Raw genomic sequence first — 16,043 nt, 5'->3', positions numbered from 1 at the left:
GATTTCTTCTTTCTTGTAACACAGTGTTAAGCTGATCTGATTAGCATTACAAGGGATTGAAGTTTAAGAGAATAGACATTTATAGACTTTAGGGGTCTAGGAATTTGTAAGATGTGGGGCAAAGTAGTACAAATAGCAGAGGATCTGTCTCTCATTCATTCTTACAACAAAGCAGAGTGGTCCTAAACTTCAGGGTGCATTACAGTCATCTGGCTGGCTTGTTAAAAATTCAGGTTTCCAAATCCCTACCCGCTGAGATTCTAATTCATTTGGTTTGGTTTAATGCTAAAAGCTGCAATTTTAGGAAGCACTTCAGATGCTGAAGTTCAATGAATTCTGGGTGCAGGTCAGTTTTGGTTTTTACCACTTCTCTACTGCATGCTTGTGGGTAAATTATTTAGCATCTCTTTAATTTTCTTCTTCTGTCTTGTAAGAATTAACCAAGATAATTCAAATAAACATTTAATACATTTGTTTATGCTAAAAAGTTACCATTATTATTATTATATACATACCTATTCAAAGCCAAGCATTATGTTAGGCACTAAGAACACCATTATCAAAAGTAAAGAAACACAGGGAATTCCCTGGAAACACAGGGAATTCCCTGGCAGTCCAGTGTTAGAACTCTGAGCTTTCACTACAGAGGGCCCGGATTCAATCCCCGGTCGGGAAACTAAGATCCCACAGGCCGCGCAGCGTGGTCAAAAAAAAAAAAAAAAAGGTAAAGAAACAGGCTGCTCTAGTGGTAAACGTAGGCTTTCTATCTTTTGCCACCCTAGGCTATTTGTCCCTTTGCAGAGTTGGCAACTTTGTTTTGGGAGCTCAGTTCAAACCTCCCCTCTTCTGAGGACTTTGCTGTGACAACAGGGTCTAAAAGAGATGCCCAGTCACTCTATCACATTACTCTATTTATATGCACGATAAATTATCGTGCATATTTGTGGACTCATTTATTATCATTTTCCCTCCACTAGAGCCCAAGTTTCCTGGAGGACCTTGTCTTCTTCTCAGCTTTGCTGCCAGCCCCTAGGACAGAATGTGGCACAGAGTACACAGTCAGTCCTTACTGGAGAAAGAAATGGATGAAAAGTCTAGTGAGGAGGTATATGTATAAACAAGTACCTAAAAAACAATGTGCTAAGTGTTATGGAACGGGAATGTTGCCTGTCATTCCAGTAAACAAAGAATGTTGCCCGCCATCAAGCCATCAGCCAGTGAGGTCTCCCCCTGCACACTCCCACCCCATGGTGCGCCCTGAGGGGAAGTCAGGATGGAGAGAAACAGGAAACATTCTGTGCTCTGGATACTGGCCCTAGAGAGTTAAGATGCATAACTAAGGAATAATTTCAGTGAGCCCCAGATGTTTGCATCTTCCCCATACATAGTAAAGCATTAAAATTAAGTTGAGATTGTCTGTTTTTTGTGATAAGCAGTAATATTTCCATGTTCGACTACGTTTTTGTTTTTGTTTTAAGCAAAAACTGTATATCCTGGCTCCTCTTCGGAGCAGTTCCTCAGAGCTATCTGAGAGCCTGTCTCCCAGGCTACAGTCCTCAGTAAGGTCCCCAAATAAAACTTAACTCTCAACTTCTGGTTTGTGCATTTTTCTCTGATCATCAGTGTCAAGGGCTTTTGGAAGCTATACCATATCGGAAATTCCAGGCTACATCACTCTGAGACAGGGCAACAAAATCTCCCACTTTTCTGAAAACCTGTAAGATGTAGAACTTTTGGGGGCAAGGATGACCTGGCTGGAACTGGTATTAGATGTCTCTAGACCTCATCTCTTGTGGCAGTGCACAGAAGCATTTGTACTTTGTTTCTGTGTGCCAACCCAGCTCTACAGTAGAGGTTGGAGAGAAGTAGGAAACTTGAACATACGGAAAATGCCTTTTATAACCAAAGTTAATAGATCCCTTAAGGCGTCCCTGTTACTGAACTGAACTTGTGTCTGCTCACCACCACACAGCAAAGCTAATTTACTGACACTGGGTTGTGGTGAAGGAAAGTATAGTAGTTATTGCAGGGCCCGGCCAGGAGTACAGGTGGCTTGTGCTCAAAAGACCCGAAATCCCCGATGGCTTTCAGGAAAGGATTTTTTCTTTTTTTAAAAAATTATTTATTTATTAAAAAATTTTTAATCGAAGTTTTTTTATTGAAGTATAGTTGATTTACAGTGCTGTGTTAATTTCTGCTGTACAGCAAAGTGATTCAGTTATACATACATATATATATATTCTTAAATGTTACATTTGAAGTTAGGATTGCAAGGGGCATGACTTTCTTCTGATTGGTTGGTGGTGAGGTAACAGGGTGGTGTTTCAGGAATTTTAATCATCAACCTTTTGGTTCCAACCAGTCTGGGGTCTATGTGCTCGTGCTCAGCATAGAGCCACCATCCTCCAGCTGGGTGGGGATGTTAGTTTCTGCAGAACAACTCAAAGATATATGTCAGATCATTATGCATATCCTTTGAGGAGGAACTTGGGCTGGTTTATCATTGAACAATTGTTTCTTGACTGCTCTGCCTTTGTTTCTGTGTTCCTTCACCTCCCTAATTAGTAACTGCTCGAGTCTGCTCTTTGGCACTCAGGGAAGGCCTAGGAGACCAAAGCCTTTTTCTACAAATAAGAAACAGGGGACACAGAGGGGCTTTTGTACCAGGCAGGGTCCTGCAGGGTTCTGCTTGGTTTCATCCCCAGAGCTGGGATATCTCAGGATTAGGCTGGATCTGTTAGAATTATAGAGTGGAGAAGACTCTTAGGCCTGCTCTAGGCAGGCCTCTGAGGAGAAATGTAAGGTTCTTATTTCTCCTTAACTTCAAGGTAAGATACATTATGTGCAGGTGTATCTTGTACCTCCAACATATGTGATTTTGTAACAGGGAAGAGCCAAATCTGACTACATGTTGGATCTGTTTCTTCTACTTTAACCTTTGATTACTGTTGCTTTTGTTCACTAAAAGGATACTGTCTATACACAATGGCCTGCCTCAGGGAACCCTGCCTCTCTGCCTGAACCAAAGTGCCTTTTTTCAGGGAAACATCCTGACCTGTGGGTGGCTGCAAGAAAGAAGAAATTAACACAACCCCTCCCCAAGGCTGGCCATTCCAGGGGACATTGCAAATCTTATGGTCTTTTTACTTTACTTCTTCATCTCCTCCCCCTCTCTGTTCTATAAAAGGAACTGGCATCCAAACCCCATAAGATGGTTTTTCGGACACACTAGTCTGCCATTTTCTCAGTCTGCCGGCTTTCCGAATAAAGTCGTATTGTATCCCTTGCCTCAACACCTCTCTCCGATTTATTGGCCTTTCGTGCAGCAAGCAGAGCGAGCTGGGACTCGGTAACAATTTTACATATGATTTTATGTGTGATTAAAGTATTAATATGGTCTTTATGGATGGAAACTAATTTTAACAAACCCTCTTGTCGTGGTCTGAACGCGGGTTGGAAAAGAATTTCCAGTCACAGGTAGAATGTAAAGAAGATAGAATTTATTAGAGGAAAGGGTCGCTGCCAGAACAGCGGGCCGACTTCCTGGTAGTCTGGGAGAGTCGAGCCTGAACACGTGCTATTGATCAGTTTTTATAGCCAGAAAACAAAGGAATGGTCCGAGGTGAAAATTTTGTTTACTGATGGTTGAGGCACATATACCTTCCTTCTATAGGGTGGGAGTGAGACAGGGAAGATGCCGTTCCTTATTTGGAACAGGTGGGCTCAGGAATTTTGTAACCATCGCAACATGGTGGGGAGGGCGATTGATTAAGAGTCCAGTAGGGGGTGTCACCTCGAAACTTTTTCAGGCAGGGTCGTCCTTTGTCCTTGAAGCACCATTGTCCTTGGAGCACCACACATCCTTCCTGTGCCTGTAAATCATATTAAATAGTCCAGAAGTAGGTGGAACTGATGACCTGACAGTTCAGGTCTGGCAGGGATAGATCATTCTTTGGTTTCAAATGGGTGTCATCGCCTTTTGAATGAACTATGAATATGGTGTGACCCTTAGAGTAAACAAAGGAACTGAGTACAATAGCTCTAAAGTTGCTCTCTCCAATATGACAGCTACTAGCCACATGTGCCTACTTAGATTTGAATTAATAAAAATTAAAGTTCCATCGCTTCTCGGCCTTTTGGCTAAGATCAAGTGTAGTATCTGTTCTTACCAGTTTAATATCTGATACGTTCTCTTTCTGAGAACAACATATTAAACAGATTTTTTGGAGCAGGGAGTTGGAGTAGGAGCTTGCTCCATCCACTTCACGCATTGATCTGGTATTGCAGTACCTCCAGGACTGGTGCACTCCTCTGGGGATAATAACTGAAGTTTAAAAAGCAATAACCAGACTTCCCTGGTGGTCCAGTGGGTAAGAATCCGCCTTCCAATACAGGGGTGCAGGTTCGATCCCTGTGCTGCCACTGCAATGAGAAGCCCACGCACCGCAACGAAGAGTAGCCCTGCTTGCTGCAACTAGAGAAAGCGTGTGCGCAGCAATGAAGACCCAGTGCAGCCAAAAATAAATACAGAAAAGAAAAGAAAAGAAACAGCCCTAAAGAAGAGATGCATAAGTTGAGATACTGGGGAAGAGGCAAAGAGCTTCCATTCCCTCTTGGGATGTGTGACCCTCCCTGCATCTGGATGTGATCAGCAACTTATAAGTTCTTGGAACCCTTTTTGGTTAGCGTTTTTTTAATGGAGGCTTCATTACATAGGCATGATTGATTATATAATTGGCCATTCGTGATTGAATTCAATCTCCAGCCCCTCTCCCCTTCCTCGACCTTGAGGAGGAACTGAAAGTTCCAACCTTGGAATCATGTGATAATCATTCCCCTGGCATCTAGCCCCCATCCTTAGGGACTTCCCAGAAGTCACTTCATTAACATAAACTCCAGTGTGGTTGAAAGGAGTTTGTTACGAATAACAAAAGACATTCCTTCTACCTTTATTGCTCTGGAGCTATTTCTGAAACTGGGGACAAAAACAAGTATTATAACAAAAGATGTTCCTATTGCTCTTACCACTTAGGAAATAATGAGGGTTTAAGGAGTTCTGTGTCAGGAACCGAGATGAAGAACAAATGTATATTTCTGGTTATATCACACTATCATACAAGGAAAGGGGGTTTGGGCCACACTAGGGCCAAAGTTTAAAAGATGGAGCTGTTACATGCAATAGCAGAGAGAAGCAAAAGGAGGGATCTGAAGGAGAAAGTGAAAATACAAGGGAAAAGAATTGGAAAACAGACTCTCATGCAGAGATTTTCTTTAGAGAGTCCTCTTCTTTGGAGGAGTTGTCTTTCTTTTGATAAAGAATGTCATTTCTTACTGTAGAGAGATACATTGTAAAATCATGGCCTTTGTTTATAAGGGGACCTTTCTTGCCCTTCTACTTTCCCATTGTTTTATGATGCTGAGTGTTGAAGGGTAGCAGAATATGCCACCCCAAAATATGCCACCTTAGCATAAGGATTATTTTGAGCTGAAGGCAACTGGGAAGAAGCAGATACAAGGATGGCTCTCTGCCCTCCTCCTATTTACCTAAAAGCAGGACAGAAAGATGTCTCCCCTCCTCTCTCTACCAGGAAGGACAGAACTCTAGTTCCTTACCAGCCCAGAGAGGGCACCAGAGAAATCTACATAACAAACGTCACTAATTAGCCCTTATTTTTCATTAATGCTTCACATATTTACTTTCTCACAATTTGCTGCCCTAGAAACTCAAAGTTCTTTTTCTCTGTCTTGTTACTTCTCTAAAAATTTATTGCTCTTTTTGTTAAGATGCTATTGTTAAAAACAAGACAACAGGCTCAAAATGGAGTCACTTATGCTAACTTAATTACAATTTCAGCTCTCCCAGAAATGGAATCTTAAACCAGTCAATCAGGGATTGCCTGATCAGTACTAGTTAGGTAATCTGCCTAATAGACCCCTGCCATCCGCTAAAGGAAAGTGACCTTGCCGTAACCAAACTGCTTTTTTGTCTAGTATAATCTAATTGTTCCCTCTCCCTTCTGCCTATAAAAGTCTCTTTAGATAGCTCCTCAGAGTGCCTTTCTATGTGCTGGTTGGATGCTGCCCAACTCATGAACTGTTGAATAAAGCCAATAAAATCTTTAAATTTTATTGAGTTGAATCTTGCTTGTTAACATTATATAAGCCCAAGTTCTAACCACCCTTTTGAGTTACTTGTAACTGAGTGCTCCACTGTGTATGTGCGATGCATATGTTAGGAAAATTATTTGTTTTTCTCTTATTAATCTGTTTTTTGTCAGTCTAAATTATAGGGCCAATGAACCTGATTAGAGGGAAACAGTTTTTCTTCTCAGTGTTTTAGTAACAAAACATCTAAGGTCTACTCTGACTGCAGCTTCAACTTATAAATTTGATTTGCCCTCTGAGAGCCATCTGGGTTGAAGTCCCTCCAGTACCCAATATTTTGTATGCCCAAAATATTGGGGCTCTGTGCTTTCCCAGCTTCTAATTATTCAGAAAAATAGGGAAGCAGACATAGTTAATTACCAGGGTTATTGATAGTTGATAAGAGCAAATATATCCTGAACATTTACTCTGTGTCAAGTGCTATGTTAAATGCTTAATGTTAACATTATCTCATTTAATCCCCACAACCTGCCAACTAAAGAAGGTCACTCTCACCATCCAACTCTAAAAGGATTGAGTCATCAGCCACTGTGGTTGCTGGTCTTCAGTACACACTGAAAGGAGTTCAGGGCAGAGGTCACTCTATGCTTTGGGAAAACTGGCAGAACAGGTCTTCAGATAGATATTTTCAGGAGAAAATTTTATGAACCCAATTGAGACAGGAGGGACGGGGGCAGGACACAACCTTTAAAAGAATGACACACAGGGGAATTTCCTGGTGGTCCAGTGCTTAAGACTTGACGCTTTCACTGAAGGGGCCCGGGTTCAATCCTTGGTCAGGCAACTAAGATCCCACAAGCCATGTGGCCTGGCCCCCCCAAAAATAAAGAACGACACAGCCGTAGAGGATAGGACAAATACTGGTTAGAATCAACTAGGCCCAAGATGGGAGGAGATTCGAATTCCAGTAGACCTTGAGCCTCATTATAAGCTCACTGTAATACATGTACGTGCTAAATGACACACCCACCAGCACCATGACAGTTCTGAGGCTGGCCAAAAAAGGCCAAAAAGTAGGCAGTGGCCCAGTTCCTGGAAATTTCTGCCCCTTCCCCCAAATAGCTGGAATAATCCTCCCACTTGTTAGATTATGAAATTACCCAGCCCATAAAAACTAACGACCTCATACTCTGGGGCCTCTCTCCTGAGATGACCCACATTCTGTCTGTGGAGTGTGTAACTCCCTGAATAAATCTGCTTTCACTCTATTTCAGCTAGCTCTTGAATTCTTTCCTGCAGGAAGCCAAGGACCCTCACTTGGTGGCCCATCCCAGGGACTCTCCCAAGACCTGGGATGTGACCATCTTCTCGTGCCCCATTTTCCTGCAACACAATTTCTTGCATTTTCCCATACTTAGAAAAGCACTAAAATCATTAACTAAGATATTTGTGCCTCATGACTAGCAGTAGCCCTCTACCAAGATGTGTGCTTGATTGCACTTATTCCAAAATCACATATATGCACTTATCCCAAATCACCTCCCCCGACCTCTTCAGAGCAGTTCCTCAGAGCTACGTGGACACTGTCTACTGAGCTATAGTTCTCAGTAAGTCCCCAAGTAAAACTGAAACTCACAGCTCTCACGTTGCCCATTTCTACTTAAGTCCCAACAAGCCAGGTATTCTTATTTCCATTTTAAAGAAAAGGAAAATGAGGCTGTCAGACTAACTAACTTGTCCTGGATTAGATAACTAGCAAACAGCAGAAACCCAGGATTATCTGACTCTTGAGCATGTCCACTACTCAGGACATGACTTTTTACATATGTGAAAGTGCTGATTTAAAATATTGAAACCAACATTATGTTAGCAATTTCCCACTGAGAAATCAGTCAAAAAAATGTTTCAATGATTATAGAATCATAAACTGAACACAGAAGACCTCTTCTTGCTGTTTTAAGTAGTCCAGAAAGCTTTAGGTCATTATATTCGTGTTTGACTTTGCAGATCTCAGAAAAGGATACATTCAGTAAGTGAATTTTTCATCTCTTCTGCTTTCCCCCTTTGGGAGTTCCTGTGGAGATGTTATGATAATAGTTGACATGGATGAAAGGCAGACAAAACATACGGAAGAGACTATTGGAAGGAGCCTGGCTGATTTCCCTGAGGAATCCACTCCTAAATGATTAAAAAGCATCAGCCTAGCCTTTAAAGTTTGAAGTTGAATACTGGTGAGGAAGCTACCCTCCTACTTACTGATGAGACAGGGAGAAAGGTTCAACTTGTCAGAGAAACTGATGCTTCTTGCCTTATTATATTGAAATAGGAACTGGTCTGGTTATCCACATTTTTTTTTTCCCCTCAGCAACATAAAAGAGCTTAGACTGAACTTAAGTTCTCATAACAGTGCAAATCTCCGTGGGTGTGAATATGAATATATCTTTTTAAAGAGATTGTAAATCTTTCTGAGGACATGGATTATTTCTCTTCTTTCTAGAACTAAGCAAGGTTTTGCTCATGACTGATAATCAGTACATTTGTTGATGCTGATTTGGTTCCAGTTTAAACACAAATAAGAAGTGAAAATGAAGGAAGGTTGTCATTTACTTGCTGTTTTAGGAATTTTGCTTCAGTACCTAGGATAGTTCAAAATTATTAATAAGCTGAAAAAGAACCTGGTTTATGTACCACCTGCAGCTGAGAGTGAGATGAACTAAGTCTGGAAGGTCAGATTCATGTTAAATTAAAAGGGCAGCAAAAGCCAGAAACTAAGGTGGATCTTATTTTTCAAAAAAGTTAAAATGCTAAGTATAAATAGTTAATCCCACTTGTTAAAATACAAAACCTCAAACCTTTAGTTTCCTCTGCAAAATAAATTGGAGAGGGTAGGGCTTGAACCAGGCACCAGGCAATGCTCTTGCAGGTCTTTTAGCGCTGACATCCTGGGATAGTACGACGGGTTCAAGATGACAGCTTGGGAGTAGGAGGCTGCTAAACTTGATCATATACTCTATGCACTTTAATGGAGTTTCTCCCCGCCCCTGCCCATCACCAGCTCTTTTACGACTATATCAGATTCCCCTGAGGATACCTACGCTCTAGCATAACGAACTATAATTTGGCAAAACGTGGGCCCGAGGAGGCACCCGATAATTGTCTGCTGAATGAATGAACCCCTGCGGGCTTAGGTTCCACTGCGCTTACTCGTAAGCGTCCCCAAGGACCAGATCGCAAATCGAGTTCAGGCCCGGGTAGAGGTCGAGCTCCCCAACCCCGCTCCGTACTTCCCTCCTCCAATAACCAAGTCTAAACTGATGCCTGCTCAGTGACCGGCCGCCGTGGTTCTCACTGCGGGGCAACTTGACTTGCTCTAATGATCTGGGACAGGCATCTGCAGTTAGCGCCCTCAACAGAATTAGGACCGAGCGGGTACTGAACCGCGAAAAGCCAGACATTGCCTTAAAGCAGATCCAAATAGTTCATCTTTGAGGACGCTGGTGGACCAAAGAGAACCGCTGTCCGCTGAAAAACCTCTTCCCCTTTCCCTCCCACACAATCTTGTTGCTGGAGCAACTGTGGGCGTCACCAACATGACGGCGGAAATAGCACAAAAAGATACACGTCTCCAGCTCACGGAGAGATCCGTTGCGCAGGCGCATTAGCTTTCTCTGGCTGTAGTTCTCATTCTGTAGATATATTCTGCGTCTGCGCATTACTTGTTTCGTGCCTTGGCCGGCCTATACGCCTGCGCAACGTAGCAAATTGGGGAGGGCGGAGCTGGGCTCCAAGCGTTGCGCATGCGCCGACACTACATCCGGTGTGGTCGTCGGTTCCGCTAGGAGTTTGGGGTACGCCGGCCGGAATATCGAGCGTGTAGTCATGTCGGCGTCGGTGTTGTCGGTCATCTCGCGGTTCTTAGAAGAGTACTTGAGCTCCACTCCTCAGCGTCTGAAGTTGTTGGACGCGTACCTCCTGTATATACTGCTGACCGGGGCGCTGCAATTCGGTTATTGTCTCCTCGTGGGGACCTTCCCCTTCAACTCTTTCCTCTCGGGCTTCATCTCCTGTGTGGGGAGTTTTATCCTAGCGGGTAATGAATGATTCTATAAGTGATATTAGTTATAATGTGTTACTTTGATGCGTGCTTTTATTCCCACAGTACTCGTCTCTATATGAGACCACCGCCTCGTGAAGTTGAGAGAGGAACCTGCATTGCCCTTTTTGTGAATGGGGAAATTGAGGTACATTCAGGTTGTCGTGCCTAATACCAAAGAGCCGCCGAGGAGCTGGGATTAAATCTGGAAACACCTTCATGTTGCTGTTCAATCTGGTGATCCACTTCACTTCATATTGGTCCATGGAAAACTCCCAACTTTCACTTAGCTTTAACACAACTTTGAAGTTGGTAAACTTGTAAAATGGAAAAGCCAACTCTGAAGCTGTCTTTTCACTATCCTGAACTCAGTTTTCACTCACATAGGTCTATTTTAGCTCTATTATTCTGATTCCCAGGAAATTTGATACCTTGTAGACTGCTATATTTAATGAGAGCCGACTGTCCCCATATATTTTTGCCAAAATCTGACCTTTCTTGCTCAACAGGGATTCACTGAATACTGAGTCCAGGCTTGGCCCAGGGAGTGTTGGCCAGTACATTTTATAGGTGGCTACCACATGAACTTTTCCAGTCATGGTATCACCTGCTTCATGACTTGGAAAACATGCCAAAATTCCTTTTTTTTTTTTCCACGTGTGATCATCAACAGTCACATTGTAAATTGTATTTTGAATCTCATACAAGGTATGGTAAAAGCTTTGGGGATACACCTGGTATATGTTTCTTGTCCTCAACGAGTTTACAGTGTAATTGGGGCATAGACAAAATACAGCGTCTGGAGACTTCATTTACAGTGGAGTCTTAATTACAGCTTAAAGTTAGAAACCTATAGAATGCTTATTACACATTCAAATTGCTAGTTCAGACTCATGCCAGAGATACTCTACCTTATACTCTGTTTCTCAAGTTAAGATAAGTCTAAGGACTTAAGGACTAGTTCAGTAAGCCTGGCCTGGAGTTGCAGAGTTAGCCTGTACATCTTTGAATTTTGGCTTAGATGACCAAGACCTGGTTCTCTGTAGCAGCATCCTGGTCTACAGGAGTTTATATGTTACCATCATCAGATATACTACCCTCTTTGCTCTAGACTCCTCCTTCCTTCCCTAAAATACTGTTCATGACTAAGAATTTTATTAGCCAGACAGGAGAAGGAATCTTTTAATTTTATTTATTTATTTATTATTTCTTTGGCCACCACGTGGCATGTGGGATCTTAGTTCCCCGACCAGGGATTGAACCCACTCCTCCTGCATTGGAAGCACAGCATCTTAACCACGGGACCACCAGGGAAGTCCCAGGAGAAGGAATCTTGAGAATGTCTGATTTTGTTTTCCAGGTCTGGAAAGAGTAGGAATAGGGTGGGGCCTAAAAGGTGATTTAAAAAAAAAAAAGCCTTCTTTGTGCTGAAGTCACCCTGGCTTCATAAGCTTCTAGGGTTAAGAATGACTTCTCAAGGGCTACGTGGAAGAGTGGTTTGCAGAAGAGTGGATGTGGACTGGAGTTGCAGATTATTGGTGTGATAAAAGTCAGAAGATTTTTTGAGCAGATAATTTTTCCAGTGCCAAGTCTTTTTTTTTGAGGCTGTTGTGGCTAAAGTTGAATTGGCAGACCCCCTACTCTCCTCCTCAATGAGAAGTTGATGGCCTGTCATTGAAGAGAATGCCTAGTGAAAGGGCAGTTTAATACTGAGGTCCTTTTGGGGGATTCTGATGTCCGTAGGTGTTGGATAATTGGTAACTGGGCCAGGGAAATGAAAGTTGCTTCAGGAAAAGAAGGGATTCAAGACAATTCAGAGTTGCTGAGGAAGGGTATCGTTTGCATTTCTTTTGACAGACTTGACCTTACTAATGCCACTGCTGCCATTTGTTAGCTCAGATCCTCAACTGGATACTGTTTTTTAAAAAAATTTTTGGCTGCGTTGGGTCTTTGTTGCGGTGTGTGGGCTTCTCATTGGGATGGCTTCTCTTGTTGCGGAGCATGGGCTCTAGGTATGTGGGTGTTAGTAGTTGTGGCACACAGGCTCTCTCTCGGTAGTTGTGGCACGTGGGCCTAGTTGCTCCATGGCATGTGGGATCTTCCCGGACCAGGGCTTGAACCTGTGTCCCCTGCATTGGCAGGTGGATTCTTAACCACTGTGCCACCAGGGAAGCCCTGGATACTGGTTTTAATGGGAAATTTTAAATTTGGAGTTTATCCTTTGTTCTGGTTGTTGGGAAGGGAAGGCTTGTACTTATTTATAGTGCTGAGGTTTCTAACTTCCCTGAGTTGTGTTTCCTATTGGAAGAGAACGGAGGAGGCCAGTTTGGCTGAGAAAGGGAATTGTAGGCGATTACCTTGAAGGATTAGGTAGTGCTGGATGCTAGAGCTTTGAGTGCCAGGCCAAGGAGTTTTATCCTGTAATAGGAATGCATCTAAGGATTAAAAAAAGTTTTTTTTTTTAAAAAATTATTTATTTATGGCTGTGTTGGGTCTTCATTTCTGTGCGAGGGCTTTCTCTAGTTGTGGCAAGTGGGGGCCACTCATGGCGGTGCTCAGGCCTTTCACTGTTGTGGCCTCTCTTGTTGCAGAGCACAGGCTCCAGACGCGCAGGCTCAGTAATTGTGGCTCACGGGGCTAGTTGCTCCGTGGCATGTGGGAACTTCCCAGACCAAGGCTCAAACCCGTGTCCCCTGCATTGGCAGGCAGATTCTCAACCACTGTGCCACCAGGGAAGCCCCGGATTAAAAAAGTTTTAGATTTAAGTAAAGGAGTGACTTAAAATTGGTGTTAATGTGTAGGATGAATTGGAGGGAGAAGTTCTTTAGCCTGGTTCCCTTAATTTCTTTTTTGGCAGTCTGTTCTCTTCTATTCCTTCTGCATGTGTTATGTAGCATATGTTCTTTGGAAATTGATTAGTACATTTTAAACCGATATAGGATACTATCACATTTTTTAAAAAGCCTGGTGTTATTTGGGCCTGATGAAAATGGTCTGTTTTTTTCTGTTCCTCATGACCAGGAACCTTAACCATAGTTTCAAGGAGACAGAGGTAGAAAATTGCCATTGAGAAACCTTTTTCTTCTTTTTTTGGATCAACAGTTTAAAGTATAGTAGGCTTTGAAAGGACTTCAAAGATAAAATATTTTTCTTCTTTCAGACAGATTTTAAACATTCTCAGCAGCTGACTGTTTATCTTGTGGTTAGATCTCTCTAGAGGAGGACATCTGTCCCTTTTTCAGAGTAGTGTGTCAGTGTTGGCAGCCCTTCTAGTTTCCTTTTTTACCTAACTGAAATCCCTCTTTTTGCTCATTTAAAGTGCTATTTTGGAGGGATGAGTGGAAAACAATAAGACTGTCCTTAAAATAAGTCTTTGATCTTGAAATCAGTTTTTAAGTCATTTCACAACTTTGGTCTATTCTGTTTTCTAATCTATATGAAATATTTACGGATTAAAGAAAGTAGTTTTGTTCCCCCTAGTTTACAGATCCAAAAACAGTTTGAATCTGAAAAGGCAAGGAGGCCTAATTCAGAGTGTTTTCTATCTCACGGGAGATCTTGGGCTGTGTGGACTGGGGTCCAGCATTTCTTTGGAAATTATCTATTAGATTTCTGGGCCCATAACTTATCCAGGAGATTGGAAGTTTGCCAGCCTTATGCCTGACAGTTCTGTTTCTAAACCTCTTTCATATCCATTGCTACCTCTTCATCCTTTGTCACTCAGGCTCTCAATATCTCTTATCTGGACTACTGTAATCTTCCTTATTGATCTCCCACACTCTCATCTCTCTCCCTCCAGTCCATCTTCCACTATGTTTGCAGGCTTTATTTGACTTGCAAATCTGATTGTGCTACTCCCCACATAAAATTTGTCTGTACCCAAAGAGAAATTTAAAAAAAATTTAATGGCATAGAGGGTCTTTGATAATCCGGTCCCAGCCACATCTCCAGCTTCATCTCGTCTCCACCTCCTCTGTACTTTATATTCCAGCATTATTGAGTTACTTCTTATTCCCTGAACATGCCGAGATGTCTTAAGCTATTTTACCTTTGTTTGACTGCCCAGAAAATTCCTTCACTTCTCAGCCATCTCAGCTCAAGTGCTGCTTCCGTTTGAACCCTTCCCTGGCTCTTCAGATTTAGATCTTTCTCCTGTATTCCTATTTCACTACACTGTAGTGGTGTAGTGCTCTTTTCGTCTCTGCATCCTCAGTGCTTAACACTGTATGTTAAATTGTGAGCATGCCTGTAATAAGTTAAGGAATATTGAGCTATCATGTGCCAGGTTCCCTGCCAGGGTACTGTGGAACACGCAGACATGATCTCTACTCCCATAGAGTTTATAATCTAGTGGGAGATGCTGACGAGTAAACCTGGATATAGTGCTGTGATGGAGAAGTATTGGTGAGAATAGGAACACAAGTAGGCACTCAACCCTGCCCAGTGGTCCTATAATACTTCCCTGATATGTTTGCTTTTCCAAAATATGCTTCATATTTTCTCTCTTCACTTTCATCTATATTTTCTCTTTTCCTTTATTCTCAGTTGATGATCTTACTTTATTTATTTATTTTTTGCTAAAAAAGAAATCCTTCCTACCAAGGAATCATAGCAACCCACCTACACATGGACCCCCTACTCTTTGACTTATTTCCTATAATGGTGGATGATATATCCCTTTCCTATCAGAGGTCAGCTTCTTCACTTGTGCAGAGGATCCAGCCTTCTCTTGCTCACTCAGGGACTCGGCTTCTGTAATTATCCCTCCATTCTGCATCATTAATTTCTCTCTAGTGGATCATTCCCATCATACATACATGCTCTAATATCATCCAATTAAAAAAATTAATTTGACTTTAGATACCCCTTCAGCTACTATTCCATGCCTTTCTGCTCCATCATCACAGAATTGCTTGAAAGAATAGTTGTCTAGTTGCTGTTTCTGCTTTCTCACTGTCCATTCATTCCTTAACCTACTCTTGGTGGTCTGTCCCCACCACTACAGTGAAACTGCTCTTGCCATCTTGCCAGATCTAATGGCCATGTACCTCACCTTGCCTGAATGCTCAGCAACATTTAGCACTTAACATAGTTGGCTGCTTCCTTCTGAGTGAGTGAAGTACTTTCTTCTCAAAGCTTTTGCAACGCTACACTCTCCTGCTTGTTCCTTCTCACCTCATTGGTTTTTCCTTCCTATGGTTTGTGCTAGGTGCTTTTTGGTCTGAGGGCATGGTTCTAGACCTCTTCTCTGTATTTCTTTCCCATAGGTAAATTTAAATAATGTCTATATAACTACAACTACCACATTTATGTTTTCAGTTTTGACCTATTCCCTGAATTCCAAATTAGTAAGTCCAGTTGCCTACTTGACATCTTCACTTGATGTGTAACACACAACTCCAGATTGAACCTTCCGGCCTAGCCATTTGCCTCTTCGCTGGTCAATACATGGTGTCAACTTTGGTTAAGTTGTTGAAACCACACATTTAGAAGGTTTTTTTTTTTTTTTTGGCTGCTCGGCCCATGGGATCCTAGTTCCCCGACCAGGGATTGAATGGAACCCGGGCCCTCGGCAGTGAAAGCTCAGAGTCCTAACCACTGGGCTAGCAGGGAATTCCCTAGAAGGTTTTCTTGATTCCTTGATTTCTCTTATCTCCCACATCCATTACATCAGCAAGCCCTGTCTTCCCCAAAATACAGCCTGTATCTCTTGACTTCCGTCCCTTTTGACTACCATTACCTGAGCTCTTTGGCTCCTGCATGACTCTTCGGCTTCTTGAACTTTGCAGACCATTCTCCGCATTGCAGTTCTACCATCCTTAAAAATTTTAGATCAGATTATTTT

The 16,043-nt window shown here is 42.4% G+C and overlaps 1 protein-coding gene and 1 non-coding gene across 3 annotated transcripts in view; both read left to right on the top strand.

Moving 5' to 3' along the window:
- The first annotated feature begins 4,120 nt into the window (after window positions 1-4,120).
- Window positions 4,121-4,312, top strand: LOC113623075 (U2 spliceosomal RNA). The gene has a single exon (XR_003433767.1). It is a non-coding gene; the product is annotated as a U2 spliceosomal RNA (small nuclear RNA).
- Window positions 4,313-9,882: 5,570 nt separating this feature from the next.
- Window positions 9,883-16,043, top strand: part of DAD1 (defender against cell death 1) — a 55,310-nt gene continuing 49,149 nt past the window's right edge. The window contains exon 1 of one of the 2 annotated variants that reach the window (XM_027110761.1): window positions 9,883-10,195. In XM_027110761.1, coding sequence (XP_026966562.1) covers window positions 9,985-10,195 — 211 coding nt within the window. In that variant the 5' untranslated portion in view covers window positions 9,883-9,984. The remainder of the gene's footprint in view (window positions 10,196-16,043) is intronic. The other variant, XM_027110762.1, reaches the window with a different exon arrangement.

This window comes from Aethalodelphis obliquidens, unplaced genomic scaffold (assembly GCF_003676395.1).
Source record: "Aethalodelphis obliquidens isolate GAN/ISIS:26980383/991018 unplaced genomic scaffold, ASM367639v1 scaffold10, whole genome shotgun sequence".
Lineage (NCBI taxonomy): Eukaryota > Metazoa > Chordata > Mammalia > Artiodactyla > Delphinidae > Aethalodelphis > Aethalodelphis obliquidens.
Note: the sequence above shows the minus strand (reverse complement) of the source record. Positions and strands in the feature narration are given on the sequence as shown.